The 16,696-nt window shown below is 32.3% G+C and overlaps 1 protein-coding gene across 1 annotated transcript; it reads right to left on the bottom strand.

Annotated features, from left to right (window-relative positions):
• Positions 1-544: 544 nt before the first annotated feature.
• Positions 545-10,376, bottom strand: LOC142237892 (neuroligin-4, Y-linked). The gene is made up of 2 exons (XM_075309346.1): positions 9,927-10,376; positions 545-2,058 (listed from the first exon to the last, which is right to left on the bottom strand). The coding sequence occupies exons 1-2, from the start codon at positions 10,327-10,329 to the stop codon at positions 626-628; spliced, it is 1,836 nt and encodes a 611-aa protein (XP_075165461.1). The 5' UTR covers positions 10,330-10,376; the 3' UTR covers positions 545-625.
• Positions 10,377-16,696: the final 6,320 nt, after the last annotated feature.

Below are 16,696 nucleotides of genomic sequence, written 5' to 3'. Positions count from 1 at the left end.
ATTATGAAAATTGCTTGAATCTCAATGTAAAATTTCCAGATTTTACTTCTACAGATTTAAGATTTCAAATCAAGACGTTATTTTATAATTTTCTTGCACACTTACAAGAGATGTTAATGATTCCTCTAAAACTCAAACAAAAACGGTTCTTATAAATCCAGAATCTCATATAGACTTCAATTTATCTTCGGGAAGTGTCCTCAAACCCTCCTGAAATTTCAAAGGAAACCCTAATATTTGGTTCATGGTGGTGGGTATTTAAGATTCGGCCCGGCCGAACTTAGTGCTGTGTATGCTTGTTTTTAATTAAGAAACTATTTGCTCCCTAAAAAATGTCTTTATTGTAAAGAAGCAGCATCTTTGGTTCGGAATTAATGCCAATTTCCAGTGTCAAAATCTTTGAATTCAAATAAAATGTTTTATTGCAGGCTACCTCCTCAACACTTAAATCCTATAATTTCCACCCAACCAGGTAATATATTACTAATTTGAAGTAACAACATTCGACTACGGACTCCAAATATGTAAACTATTATTAAAAATGTATAGTTAATTTATTTTATTTCTCAATTATATATAAATATATACATATATATTTGTTGTATATAAATATGTAACAACAACATTACAATAAAACCGTTTCTAAAATAAGTATTATCATTATAAAGAGTGTATTGAAACCTGTGGAAGAAAGAATTGATTTACTTGTATTTCTGGAAGCACAACATTCTATAGCAAAATCAATTAACTTTGGATAATAGTCATTCCAAAAATTAATTTTATGATTTTCGGCCACAGCTCTCACATTGAAGTCCTCATTGATAACTAAATATGACTGATTGTTAACATTGTAAGAGTTCCATTTTATGTATACGTTTGAAGTGGTTGGGTTTGATGACTTAGCGAAGTTAGCCCACAATGTCATAACTATTTCAGAAATTTTCTTATCTGTCCCGTTCCAGCGGTTTATAAACATGTTATTATTCATAGAATACGGAACACCCCATATGAAAATTTGATCAAAATATTTTGGGACGCTAATCCAACTTGGTATTGTATAGAATTCGGTTTTTGGCCTAACATTAAAATAATACACATAGACATCTTCCTCAGCGCTTAGTAAATTTGCCAAAAGAAATAGTGGAGCCAAATGCATTCTATCAGTATGGAAGCCAATAAAATTGTTTAAAACAGTTTCTTGATTAAAGTTTTCTTCATTTTTATACATCAAATTGATCGAGTCCAAAACTATGGGATAATCGGTACACCATAACTCGCTTTGATTCGCCTTTTGTATGTCATTCATGGCCACCTTGGAAGCAAATGTTTCGAAATCCTCACTTGACATTTGAGTACCATCGCGCTCTTCATCGTCCAAAATTTGCAAGACATCTTCCATATCGGTCATTCCCATCATGACAGGCACTTTATTATAATTTCCACTTTTCAGAAGTATCATTGGAAAGTCCTCTATAAATCCTTTGGATGTATTGCTAAATCCTTTGTCAATTATTGGACCGAATTCAACATCTGGTAAATTATCCATTAGTCTTTTTGCATCTACTCTTTTCAAACATTGTATAAGGTTTGCAGTAGGCTTACGGTTACATCCAAAAATGTTTGCTATTAAATCTAATTCCGGGCTGAAAGCTTCGAATGTTCGCACGGTATCTTCTGTCAACGGATTTCCTGACATTAAAATTGCTTTGTGAAATCCATTTCTTGACCATTCCCCGGATGTTAAATGAAGCCCAGCACTTATAGCCCCAGAGGATATACCGATTATAGTAACTTTTTTCGCATCACCCCCAAAATGAGCAATATTCTTGCGAATCCATAGCAAAGCAGCCGATTGGTCCATAAGGCCAAAATTTCCAGGAGCCTCAGCATCACCAGTTGATAAGAATCCCATTATGCTTAATCTGTAGGCTACAGTTACTACAATGACTTTTTGTTTGAAAACCATTTGAAATGGATCGATGTCAGTGGGACTGCCAGTTGAAAAATCGCCTCCATGAAACCATACCATAACCGCATAGCCGGATAAACCCGGAGAACCTGATGAGAAAAAAAAAACACTTAATTTATTATTACTAAATGAAAAATATAAAATAATGGTGGAAATTAGGCATACACAGAAATAAAGGAAACTGGCGAAAATGAACTACCTCGTGTAAAAATTTAACTAAATCATACACCTGTTTTTGAGATTACTCCTCATCATAAAAAATGAACTAAAAATAAAGAAAAAATCATTGGAGTTAAGGCATGATCAGTTTTACACCTGCTAGAATTCCAAAGTTCGATTTTATCGATACTATGGGCTCTTAAGTGGCACTATAACAATCGCCAACTGTCATAGGAAAATGGACAAAAAAAGTAAAGTATTTTGCCATCAATAGTAAATAGCTCATAAATTTTTGGAATAAAACCAAGAAATTAGTTCTGAAAACATTGGTATATTGGTGAAAAATTGTCGACATTCCAAATGGGCTAACGTGCTATTTTTCAAATATGCTCCTCGATCAAGTTTAAACACACTGACTGATAGACGCTGGCACATCAACAGGATTGCAACTATTAACTCAACATCATTCCCTTATTAAGCTGAGTACTATGTTCAGCTTTCAAGCTGAAAACCAGCTTGTTTACACGGCTACTTTTTTTTTAATTAATTAATTTAGAAATATAAAATAATTTGCAATGAATTCCTTGGATCTTTTCCATCCATTATTTGGGAAGACTTGATCAAAATATAATCGTCTTCATAAATATATTTGTATTTTTAAGTTAGTGTTTTGGTGAAAAAAAACATTGTTAGAAAAATATGTTTTTCATATGTTCCTATATAAACAAAATGTGTTTCGGGCACAATATAATTAAGTGCAAAAATGTAATGTTCCTTAATTAGCATTAAATGTTTGGGGCACATATGTTAATATGTTAGAATATATTATGTTTAGGGCAAGAATGTTTGATAAAAATAATATGTGCGAATGTAAACATATATAAATTTAACATACAAATTTCGAGTAAACATATATATGTTGTGATACTTATTATTTTTCATTTTAGCAGCAAAACTCGATCCAAAGCAACAATTGAAAAAGTTTATTTGCTTTAAAATGAATTATTAAAGAAAAGGACACGTGAAAACATGGCCATTTTAGAGCGATAATGCCAACTTAAAACCGGCACTAAAGGTAAAAATGAAATTAAGTACAAAATTATTCGTTAATAACTACTCATATTTATTTGTATTTCAAAATACGAGAAATTTTAAATGCATTTAAAATGGTGTTAAATGCTAATAAAAAATATTTCACGCCTAAATAAATTTATGTGTATATTGTAAAATTATTTGTTTTTATACACGACTTCACGTTGTTCTTTTGGTAGAGTTTTTGAATTTCTTCGAAAATTTCAAACTTTTATACCAAAACCATTTTTTGTTACAAAATTTTTATTTTTGCAATTAAAAAAACTATATTTTATCCAAGCTCAGTCCATTTCGTTTATATCAAGCACTGTTCTTTTCTGACTGTAAATCTTTAATAACACACATTTCGAAGATTCCTTGTAAAAATTTAATTCAATAATATATAAATATAAATATAACAAAAATGAAAAAAAAATTGGTGTTCGGGCGTAGTAGGGATTGAACCCAGGACCCTTTGCACGCAAGACGGACATGCTAACCACTGCTCCACGTGGCCAACAAATATATGTTTCTGTTGAATAATGTTTTGTTTACATCGGCTCGTTGGCGCTGCAAACTATGCTATATAAATGTAACTTATAACGATAATTGGTGACTATAACAGCTACGTAGCGCAGTGGTAGTGTACAAATTGCATGGTTCCCGGTCTCCGTCCAGGCGAAAGGTGCAATTAAAAAAAAAAAATATATATATATATATATATATATATATATGTATATATATATATATATATATATATATATATATATATATATATATATATATATATATATATATATATATATATATATATATATATATATATATATATATATATATATATATATATATATATATATATATATATATATATATATATATATATATATATATATATATATATGTGTGTGTGTATTTTGGGCTCAAAATGCTTCCAAACATATAATATGTTCACATAAAACAAACATAATTATGTTTCGGCAATATCCAATAATATATGTACTTCCTGCAAAATATGTTTGGAACATATGTTAGAGAAGCGATTTTAGGCCGGAACATGAAAACAAACATATCCCTTTAAATCTTAACGAAATCTCGACGACAAAGAAAGTGTTTATCAATGGAGTTAAATTTTCTACTTTGAATTAAGCTATTTTAATAAAGTAACCGCCAAAATTTCAACGCGAAAAGGGAACATAGTACCGGCCTTTTAATGTTAAAAATTATGTTCAATGCGATTTTATTCGTATAAATGTTATACATGGGACAATTTATATATTTTTATTCAAATTCAAATAAATAATCAATATAGTAACATGGCGTGGTACAACTTCTCAAATATTACCAAATATTTTTTAATACAAATATGTTAAATTTGGGCATTTTTCTGCGTAGTTAAAGTAATAGCATTAAATTACACCACCATGATTTGATGTACTAATTTGTAAATCCAAATTGTTTACGAGTGACACGCGAGAAATTCAAACTAAATCTCGTGAATGTGCGTGAATGGGACTATACAAAAATATCAATTTTTGTTCGTGGGTACACGGATGAAAAAGACTGTTTTTCATATGTTTGGCTATAAACATTATATGTTTGGAACACAAATTTTTAAATACAATTTTTTTGAGTGCAAGCACATAATGTTCATAAACTAGCATAACGTGTTTGGGACATATATGTTAATATGTTAGAACATATTATGTTTGGGACATAAAATGTTTGTAAATATAATATGCTTGGATGCAAACATATATTAATTTAGAAATAGCCTATAAACATATATGTGTTTAGTAGCATGGAGCGCTATTTAACAGGGAGCGATATTGAATTAAGTTGGTGGTTGTTGCTTGTTATTACAAAATTAACATTTTATTTTTCCTTGGGCAATTGATCAGCTACTTCTTTGATCCTTACAAACTGTGTGGTCCGCTGTTCGAATCCCCGTCCGGCAAAAGGTAAAATTAAAATAAAAAAAATCATAAAATTGAATAATTTCTTCTACAATGTTTGTATTACAGAAAAAGGTGCTAAGAACTAAAAAATCTCGTGGAAGTGAGAAAGATGTCGGGGAATATACACACGCTCACAAAAAATCGCTTCTGTAACATATACTCCCAAACATATTTTGCTTCAAGCATATATATTTTTGGGTATTGCCCAAACATTTATATGTTTGATCTCTTCCAATATATAATATGTTTGAAAGCATATTGGTCTAAACAATATATGTTTGGGTAGTTTAAGTTCCAAACATTTTGTATTTTTGCATCCAAATTCAATAATGTTGTCTTCCAAAAAACAATATGTTATTATGTGAACATATAATATGTTTGGAAGCATTTTGCACCCAAAAATATTATATGCTTAAAAAAAATTCTCCCAAACAATATTGTGCTCAAAATTTTATTTATTTATTTATATATTTACAATCACAATGAATTATGAAAATAAACAGGTAATATAGATGCTAACAACATAGGTTTTCGACCTGAATGCTCAAAATTTTGTTTCTGCCCAATTGCACGGATGAAAAAGACTGTTTTTCATATTTTAGCCAAAACCGATTAATTTATCTTCATTTGTTCTCATAAATTGCAAGTGAAGTTCATAATAACATAACTACACCCTCACAAAAAATCGCTTCTGTAACATATACTCCCAAACATATTTTGCTTCAAGCATATACATTTTTGGGTATTGCCCAAACATTTATATGTTTGATCTCTACCAATATATAATATGTTTGAAAGCATATTGGTCTAAACAATATATGTTTGGGTAGTCTAAGTTCCAAACATTTTGTATTTTTGCATCCAAATTCAATAATGTTGTCTTCCAAAAAGCAATATGTTATTATGTGACCATATAATATGTTTGGAAGCATTTTGCACCCAAAAATATTATATGCTTAAAAAAATTCTCCCAAGCAATATTGTGCTCAAAATTTTATTTATTTATTTATATATTTACAATCATAATGAATTATAAAAATAAACATGTAATATGGGTGCTAACAACATAGGTTTTCGACCTGAATGCTCAAAATTTTGTTTCTGCCCAATTGTATATTCCCCGACATCTTTCTCACTTCCACGAGATTTTTTAGTTCTTAGCACCTTTTTCTGTAATACAAACATTGTAGAAGAAATTATTCAATTTTATGATTTTTTTTTATTTTAATTTTACCTTTTGCCGGACGGGGATTCGAACAGCGGACCACACAGTTTGTAAGGATCAAAGAAGTAGCTGATCAATTGCCCAAGGAAAAATAAAATGTTAATTTTGTAATAACAAGCAACAACCACCAACTTAATTCAATATCGCTCCCTGTTAAATAGCGCTCCAAGCTACTAAACACATATATGTTTATAGGCTATTTCAAAATTAATACATGTTTGCATCCAAGCATATTATATTTACAAACATTTTATGTCCCAAACATAATATGTTCTAACATATTAACATATATGTTCCAAACATGTTATGCTAGTTTATGAACATTATATGCTTGCACTCAAAAATATTGTTTAAAAATTTGTGTTCCAAACATATAATGTTTATAGCCAAACATATGAAAAACAGTCTTTTTCATCCGTGTAAGCTGCGAAAATGTAGGTTTATTTTAGTAAATTTTAACTATTTTACTAATTGCAATATGACACAAAACATTTAATACATTTTCCTCTTATTTAAGAAAATTTCATAATTTGGAGCAAAAAATTGTTAAATTAATTGTCTATAATGCTATACAAAGTTACAGACTAAGTAAAATTTACCCATTTTAGAAAAAAAACTCTTTTGTGAGAATTTCGAATTTATAAAATTGTGTATAAAACAATTAAAAGAAGGTATGAAAAATAATAATAATGTAAACAACTGTAAACAAAAAATAGGAATAATAATGACATCCATAATTTCCTTGGACATAGACACATGTGATTTATACATCTGGTCCAATAACCCAGAATAATCCCAATCTTAAAATTTGACTTTTTATGCGTTTTTGAAATCTCCGTTGAAATTTCCAATAATTTTGATATATGAGCCTAAATATAAACTGGAATACGGATTTTATATCTTCAGGTGTGTTCCTTTACTTTACTCGTAGTAAAAAGTAGTAGTACAAGAGAGAAATGTTGAAACTCCTCTCAGATTTCTATATTTGTTACATGTACAGGAACGAAAATATAGTAAAAATTGTAAAAATGTCAAATAAAAAACAAAAGAAGCATTGTGATTTGAATAAATATTTTCAAAACATGTAGGTAAATTAAATACTTTTATATATAGTTTTTTTTTTTTTTGCATATGGCAGATTTTTTGCAGGAAACTTTGAAATCCTTATTACGATAGAAAGAAGCTATGGTTTTTACTTTGTTATAAAAAGTACTCCTTTTGCAAAAATTTTAATCAAAGTAAAACTCTGGCTTCTGGGCCATAAAGTAGAGTAATAGCGCATATTATCAGTATCTTATAAGGTGGGGTTTTTCATTCCGTTTGTAACACATACAAATAACGAATTCTGACTATAGAAAGTATATATAGTCTTGATCAGGGAGAAATTATAAGTCGATGTCTCTCTGTCTGGCTATCTGTTGTAATCAGGCTACTTCCTTCAATAATGAACCTATAGTGCTGAAATTTTAACAGACACGTTTTTCTTCTACATGCAGGTCAATTTTGAAGATGGGACTACTTCGGCCTAAGTTTCGATTTTGCTTACATATGAACCGACCCCCGAATTGGGGTCTTCATGACATAGACATTAAAACTTTTATCCGATTTGCATGAAATTCAAAACGTAGAGGTACTTTTGGTCCATTAAAGGGTGTGCCGAATTTGGTGTGAGTCGGTCAATGTTTTGGTACTTTTTTTGAAACAAGTGGTATTGGTTCGGCATTGTTTTGAAATTCCAAATTGTGGACTCTACACGTTAAATCTAAAGCACAAACGTGCACAAAATTTTCCTCCAGAATACGTAGAATTTTATAAGGAATGTAGTCCTTCTAGACTCAAAATACAGACCCCACTTTGTTCAAATTTTGCAAAAAAATAAATTGTAAGGCCCTATCTCGCAAATATTAGATATATTCGCACACATACACAATCTTTTTATGGTAGTTTATAAGTTCTATTTAGCAAAGCAAAAATCATGAAAATCGGTGCATAATTGCGCGTTTGCCAAGTAACACTAAATTGCATACATCCGAGGTGTCCAACTTCCAACGTCTATAGACCAGCCCGTGAATCCACTAGGGACCTACAAATCTCTAAATATAGAGAAAAACATTTCAGCTTTGGCACAAAGAAAAAATTATGATGATATCTTAATCCATTAAAAAGTTACAGATTTATTTCCAAAAAAAAGCGATTTGGAACTACTTTAGTTTGGAAAATTTGAAAACAAATAATTATTTTTGTCATGACATATCTACAACTTTTACTCGAAAGAATTTGTCGAGTAAGAAGGGTTTTAGACGATGCAATAATTGCATGCAATAATTGCACGCAATTCTTGTTTGTAGGCAAACGGGGTAGAGAAGCAAAGGGGGTAGAAAAAATTTCATGTTTTCCGTTCCTCTTGCAATTTTTTGACATTTCTGAAACTTGAAATTTCAAGCGATTGCATGAAAAATTTCAACGTATAAATGCTGAAGTTTTTAAGAAGCAACTTTAAAAGAGAATACAAAAAATTGCACGCAACCAATTGCATCGTCTAAAACCCCTCTAACTTGTAGTAAAAAAATTTTAAAAGAGACATGCATTTTGACATTGTTCTCTTAAAATTGTTTACTACTTTTACTATTTTTTGGGGTTGAGGAACGGTTTCTAGTAAAAACTAGTAAAAGTAGTAACTAGTAGTACGTAAAGGAACACAACTTTCATATCCCATTAACATCAGGCTCACAATTTACTACGTGGATTTGAAATCCCTCTTTTATAAGGAAAATGACAGCTGAAATCCAGTTGAAGTGAATGAGGTATAAGCGTCTATAGATCAAAGTTTTCCTTAAGCTTTGCACCGCGGTGATTCCGAAGCATCTATTGCAAAATCCCCTTGCGAATTCCTTTAACATATTAAGTTTATATGTGATCTACAATTGTCAGCAAACTGCAGGTTCAGCAATCTTAATTGCTGAATGATTATATATAAATATTCAACTATTTTTGAACTTTGCAATTTTTTTTAGAAAAATATATCGTTCTAACCAAATATTTTTATCGAAACAATAAATTGGACATTTAATTTGTTAACACATTTTTAACAACTAAATGTGCGATATCATCGGATAAGCCTTAATTATACTTCAGATGATAAATAACCTTTAAAATTCCGAGCAAACTAAGATAAAACATGACTTATTTTGTTAACACTCGCCAAAAGTTTGAATGAATTTTGTTAAGTTATTAAATCAGCATATATTTTGCTTTCAAACTATTTCGTTAACAAAAAATTCGAATAAAGGTAAATGTTCATATTTCACCATTCATTTTCATTAAATTAATGTCTTTTTATCAGTTTTTTTGTGCCAACCAAGTTTTAGTGTATATTTTAATTTGAAAGATTGAACAATTCTATCATTTTGTCCCTCAATTAACATATTTTATAAATGCTGTCACTCTATTATACGAAAAGTTTAAACGGCACAGTGCTTTTCAAAAGCATTTAAAGCACTAAGAAAAATTTAGTTAGTTTAGGCCAATACATAATTTTACTGACCGTCAGGTATGAATATATTCAAATATAAACACTCTTCATCGTATCCTTCGCGAAAACTGCTGCCGCCAGCATTGGAAGTCATCAGCAATTCTTGTATTATCGCTGTTTGTTTGTCCATTTGTTTATTGTCTTTCAACCTTTGCCAGCATTTTGGTCCATACGAAGTTGCGTTGTATATCATATTCCACTTGTTCACTTTTATTTCGACAGGAGGAGCAAATCTAGGAGCTCTCGCATATTTTATTCCAAGATAGGCTTTAATATTTTGCGTTCGAAACATTTTCATATACATTCCCACTATTACACCCTGATTTGGCAAATGTACTGTGGGGGCTTCCAAGCAACATATCACATCTATATGTTGAGCCACTAAGTGGACGAACAATAAAAGAAAATATTTCATTGAGATGATTTTTCGATTGTGACAAAGTTTCGAATCTGATGTTGACATGTTCGGACTTAAATAATAACTAAAGGAATTCCATATTGGCAAAAGTAGTTTGGTAAAGAAAGCATTGTTCTCGATTCATACGAGGGTGAATATAAAATTACTACTATTTCGTTGTCATGGCGTTAATTGTCGTCGTTGCCAGGATATTCATTTCGTGACACAAAACCGATGATTATTTTTGGGTATGGGGGTGAATTTATTACTGGTTTCTCAATTGCGAATTATTATATTTCGATGTCCTTGATTTGCTGTGAATTTGGAGTAAACATGAACTGAAATCATGATGACTAAGACTGACGCTCTCAAGGCATACTTTTTATGAATTGAGGCTGTGTACACTCAAAAAAAAAAACGTATTCTAAGAATACAATTGACATTGTCCATTTACAAAAAAAAATAATACATTTTGCCTTTACGGGTTTAAATCGAAATTTCTGATGGTTATCATTCTTTTATGACCATTTGGATAATTTCTTTCTATTTATAATTTTCATTTACAAAAAAAATTATAACCACAGACAATGTTTTTGTAATGTTTGGTCTAGCAAAGTTTGTAAAATGTTTATGTTTCAAAATATTTTCACTTACAAAATTTTGTTATTCATAACAGGAAAAAGGTTTGCAAAAACATCAGTTTTTGTCCACTGAAAAAGGGAAAGCTATCAATGCAAAAGCAAACATTTTTCTCTGCAGAAATAGCAAATAAATACTGCCGAATTAGGAAATGTGTTTGCTAAGGGTTTTTCACAAACATCAGTGCTGAAAATTACTTCATTGTGCATTGGTACAGGAAGACGTTTCTGATTCAATGACAAATGACAGAGGAAGCTTCTGCTAGCCAAATTTTCACGCAGATCAATGTTATTGTACATGATCACATAGAAGTTTAGTGTATAAGAAACCCATGTCCGTTTAATTAAAAAAAAAATATGTTAACTAACGCTACATTGAGGATTTTTAATCAATTTAAATCCGTTTTTACTAACCAAAAATTGCTACCTGTCTAATTCAGATAGTTCACCGTCGTTTTCCATATGATATTCTCATGTAAATCGGAGTAAAATTTGGCCTCTGTGGTCATATGTGTATAAACCGGACTAAAGATATACATGGGAGCTATATCTAAATCTGAACCGAAATTTGGCATGCATAGTAAGAATGATAGGTCTACACCCTGTGCAAAATTTCACGTAAATCGGAGTAAAATTTAAGCTTCTGTGGCCATATCTGTGTAAATCGGGCGAAAGATATATATGTGGGAGCTATATCTAAATCTGAACCGATTTCATGCATAGACCGATTGGCATGCATAGAAAGAATATTCACCCTTATTCCTGAAGTCGCCCTCGCCGTCGATTTTCGTCAGTCGCCACCAATTGGTATTCCGTTCGTCGATATGTTCTGCTATCGAAGAAACTTAGGTAACAATTCTGTCGAACTTTGAATGATCCTTGGACACATAATGTCAACGTCGTTTCAATTGTATATGCCGGATGTTGTTATTGTCCTAATGTAGTTATCTAAATCATTTCCCGAGTCAAATTTATCATTTATTTTGATTTTCCAAGTCAACATTGGATTACAAACAAACAGCATTTTAAACGCAAATAATTAAAATTCAGTTTTGCACATCAGCTGATTGTTTTCTTTCACGATGATCCTTGTGCTATTGATCTCAGCGTCGTCGCCATTTTTGTAGTTTTGGAAGCTTTAATTGTCCTCTAATATATATCCACATTTTTTCCACGTCAAATTAAATATTTTTTCTTGATTTTCCGACTTAGAATTGCGTCAGAAATAAAAATATTTTAAACCGAATCTGAATCAATAATGTCGAACAGATAATGTTCTAAAACAACAATATTTTTTCTGTAGCGAATATCAGAATGCAAAACAAACATAAAAAAGCGGTTATGAAGTTAAAAATAACAAAGGAAACAAAATATTTACATATGTAAATAGTGCCAGATAATGTAGAATCACATTGGTGCCTAAGCTAGGGTAATAGTTATATTGTTGTTCAGGGAATCGATTCTAAAAAATAGCATCAAAACATTGGATGTAGGGAGCCACCGTGTTGCACTGGTTAGCATTCCCGCCTTGCATACACAAGGTCGTGGGTTCGATTCCTGCTTCGACCAAACACCAAAAAGTTTTTCAGCGGTGGATTATCCCACCTCAGTAATGCTGGTGACATTTCTGAGGGTTTCAAAGCTTCTCTAAGTGGTTTCACTGTAATGTGGAATGTCGTTCGGGCTCGGCTATAAAAAGGAGGTCCCTTGTCATTGAGCTTAACATGGAATCGGGCAGCACTCAGTGATAAGAGAAAAGTTCACCAATGTGGTATCATAATGGACTGAATGAGCCTGATACATCGGACTAAGAGAGCCTGATACATCGGGCTGCCACCTAACCTAACCTTGGCTGTTTTGTATCATAAATATTCAAGAAAATTTATTCAATCAGTCCAAAATTGCAAAAATGTCTTTAGTGACATACGAAGTTCAAGATGGGCGCACTATTGGTAAAATTTACTAATTTTAAGGAATTCTTAACTAATTTGTGGGAGACAAGAATTTAGTAAATCTATATGCTTCATTTGTGTATAACGGTACGGTCACACTAGGCAAATATTTGACAGAAATCAAAAAAGAATTCGTCGCCATAGTAAAACCGTCAAATATTTTTAGCTCATATTGGGTATATAACATCATGATAGAAGTCTTTTCCAAAAACGGCATCCGGATATTTCGAAAATTGTCCTGGAAAAAAGTTTGACACTCATTTTCGTCAAATATTTGCCTAATGTGACCATACCCTAAGTCTTATACTTTATTAGTTAAGCGTAGCCAAAAAATTCTTAAAGTCTCAAAACAAAATAATTCCATGAACTAAAATAGAATTAAGTGGGCTTTAGTGACATATATGGTTAACTTTTTTTGAGTGCAGTGATTCACTTTAAGACGAAAAATAATAAACACACGAATTCAAAGCAAGAACTCTCAATGTTTTTACTTGAGTGTATTGAAATGTGTAATTTCGATTTTTATGCATTTGCACACGTACACTTGTTTACATATCCGTCACTTGAAAAAGCTAAACACATTTTAATTCAACATACGGGGAAAATTGTTTTTATCGATTTTGTTGTCAAATTCAAGGATTCTTAGACTTTGAAGTAATAATCCTTTGGGCCTATTCTTTGAGAATAAGCTCTTATTTCTCTGGTAGATTACCATAATACATTGGAATTATTTCCACAGAAGAACGTACACTCAAAAAAGTGAACTCCTAGGGCACTAAAGTCAATTTAACTCGTTTATTAGTTTATGGAAATTATTATGTTTTAGTTGAAATTTCTTCAACATGAGAAAGTTTCCTTGACACTAATAATTGTTGGTGAACGTTAGTTAAACGGCATAAAGTTATGTTAACATTTTCTAGAATTAACCTACCTTTTCCTTTCTGGTGGGTTCTCTTTGTGCATTGCAGTAATTACAGAGACGGCTAAAAGATCACAAAACCTGAGAGAGGTGTTATAGGATGCACTTAATTTTTCCCTAAGAAAAAAGTCAACGGAAATTTCTGTAGCCGATCTAATTTTATTTCATGACAGTTAGTAAAATTATGCCAAATCCGAGAAAATTGCCCTTATTTTAATTATTTTAGTTTATTTTAATTTTAACTATAAATGATAAATAACACCTTGTACAAATGAAGAACACAATATATTTAAATACTTAAATCCATTATTTTTTTCGTTCAAAATACGATTTTTTGTAACCAACAGAAAGAAATTATTATTTTTAATAAATAATGTTGCAATTAGTAAAATATTTTAGTTAAAATATAGTAGTACTTTATCTATATTCGCTTGGACGTGTCACGGACTATGTCCGATGCTTCTTCCTTCAGAAGATTTATTATTTTACAATATTTTTAAAACACAAAATCCTCTTTTTCTCGACAACTTGTTTGCTTTTGGACGCTCTCGTCCCAATCAATTAATTATTCCAATTGCTAGTCGATACATGAATAAATCATTTAATGTGAGAATTGGTAGTCTGTCGAATAACTTACATTGAAGCATGTTGATATATTCTTCAACAGCTACCTTCTTCAATATTTTACATCAGCTGGATGATTAAAGATAAAGATAATTGATTCAAAGATAATAAAAACATTGTTTAATGAGTAGTCTCTTGACTCACTCAATGGGATCCAAGAATATGATCAAATTTCGAACCTGCGAACATATCATATCTTACAATTTGCTAGTTTTCATACAAGATAGTCATTTTTAATTTAATTTAATTTATTTATTTTCATATGTAACTAAGCCTTACAAAGGCTTTCTACAGTTACTTAAAACAACATTTTAAATACTACTCAAAACAATTCTCTTATTTCTAACATTAATATACTAACAATAATACAACAACAGGATACTACTTTATATTTTTATATAAAATTGTAATATCCGGGGCTGAGCTCAGGCTACCATTGGCGACAGCAGGTGGTGGATAGCTGAACGACATATAGGTCAGCTGTGAAAAATAAGCAGCCCCCAACCAAGAGCGGCAAAGTGGCTGGGAGTGACATCCAGTGAAATGGCAGCTGCCTCCGTCCCGTTAAACCCCTAGCAAGACTTGGAGAACGCTCTGCGCCGGGTCACCATTAAGTTGGCTATGTAGGTTCTGTTGATACGATATCCAGATCAATTCCCGACCTGGTTCTGAACGCAAGTACTAATAAGGTCTTGTGTCGAACGTCGCAAAGGGACGAATTAGCTACTACATCTACAGGTACAGATAAAGGTTTCTGTGGCAAACCAGAGAAACACAGCGGATGAACATTTCTTCACCCCTGGAGATAACTGAGCTGAATCGCTTCACAAAGGAAGTAAATACAAGGGAAGCTCTCCCCGTCAAGAGTTCATAATAATGATACGACAATCAGAAAAAGCGATTGGAAAATATGGAGACGTCCTCAAAAAGATGCGAAATGGCATCAGCAGAATATAAGCAAGGAAGTCCAAAATAGAGTTTCCGAACTGGATGAACTCTTAGATGTTATGAGCAAATATCGCAGAAACTGGCAGATGGTCACAAAAGATAGAGACGAATCAAAGACTAAACAAGTGAATTCAGATGACAGCTCAAAACCACGACCAGCGACGGAAAGGAAACGAGTCACGTCAAACCGAACAGATGAAAATCCTGGTAAGAAGGTAAAGGGCAAAATGCCAGCAGGAAAACTAGGCAGCTTCTAATGAAACCTATAGTGGCGAGAAATACTGAATCTAAAACGTCAGTAGCACCGCACTCCAATAGGAAACAAAAAGAGGCTTACACTGCCTAGGAAACTGTCCAAGGCGGTAATAATCAAGCCGAGAGAGTGACACAGCTACGGAAAAGGGCGGAGAAAAAGATGGATTTTGTGAATCCATCAGAAGCACTCGTAAAGACGCCACCGTGGTAGATGACCTAAGACCAAAAACCATAATAAAATGTAAAACCTGATGAAATAGAAGTGGCAATTCACTCCATCAGCAAGACAAAGTCAGGTGTGCAACTCTACTACTAATGGGAAAAGGGCGGAGAAAAAGATGGATTTTGTGAATCCATCAGAAGCACTCGTAAAGACGCCACCGTGGTAGATGACCTAAGACCAAAAACCACAATAATGGTATAGGACGTGGACGTGGACTCCCTGTCCACATCCGAAGAAGTTGCAGCTGCAGTAAAAAAGCTAGCAATACTTCGGCATTAAACAAACGATTTCAGAAGAGAGCGTTTCTCTCCTTACCCGTCCAGGGAGCAGAAAAGATAATGGATACGATCCGAATCAAGATCGGCATGACGAACTGCAGGTTGAGGTACTGTCAGGAGTCCAAACAGTGCTACCAATATGACTGCAAAAGCCCTGGGAAAGGCACGGGTCTTTGTATATGATGCGGCGAAAAAGGCCACAAGTAGAAGCAATGTATAAACGCGCCCTGGTGCTGTGTCTGTTCCGAAGCTGGTAAAACGCGTATGCTATTTTGCCACAAATAGTTCTTGAACAAAAAGCAGACATTGCGATTATCAGCGAACAGTATACCCGGAAGTCAAGCGGATTATGGTTCGAAATCATCACTGCTATCTCGCGCGAAGTCACTGCATGGACGACTTCAAGTCAAAACATGAAAGAATTGAGGACGAGATCAGAGGAATGAAAGATTAGAGAAGCTTTGAAACACTCAGAAATGTCGCCAGCATTACTGAGGGGGGATAATCCACCGCTTAAAAACTTGTTGATGTTCGATCGAAGCAGGAAC

This window comes from Haematobia irritans, chromosome 5, assembly GCF_050003625.1.
Source record: "Haematobia irritans isolate KBUSLIRL chromosome 5, ASM5000362v1, whole genome shotgun sequence".
Taxonomy (NCBI): domain Eukaryota; kingdom Metazoa; phylum Arthropoda; class Insecta; order Diptera; family Muscidae; genus Haematobia; species Haematobia irritans.
This window is presented reverse-complemented; position numbering and strand designations above follow the sequence as displayed.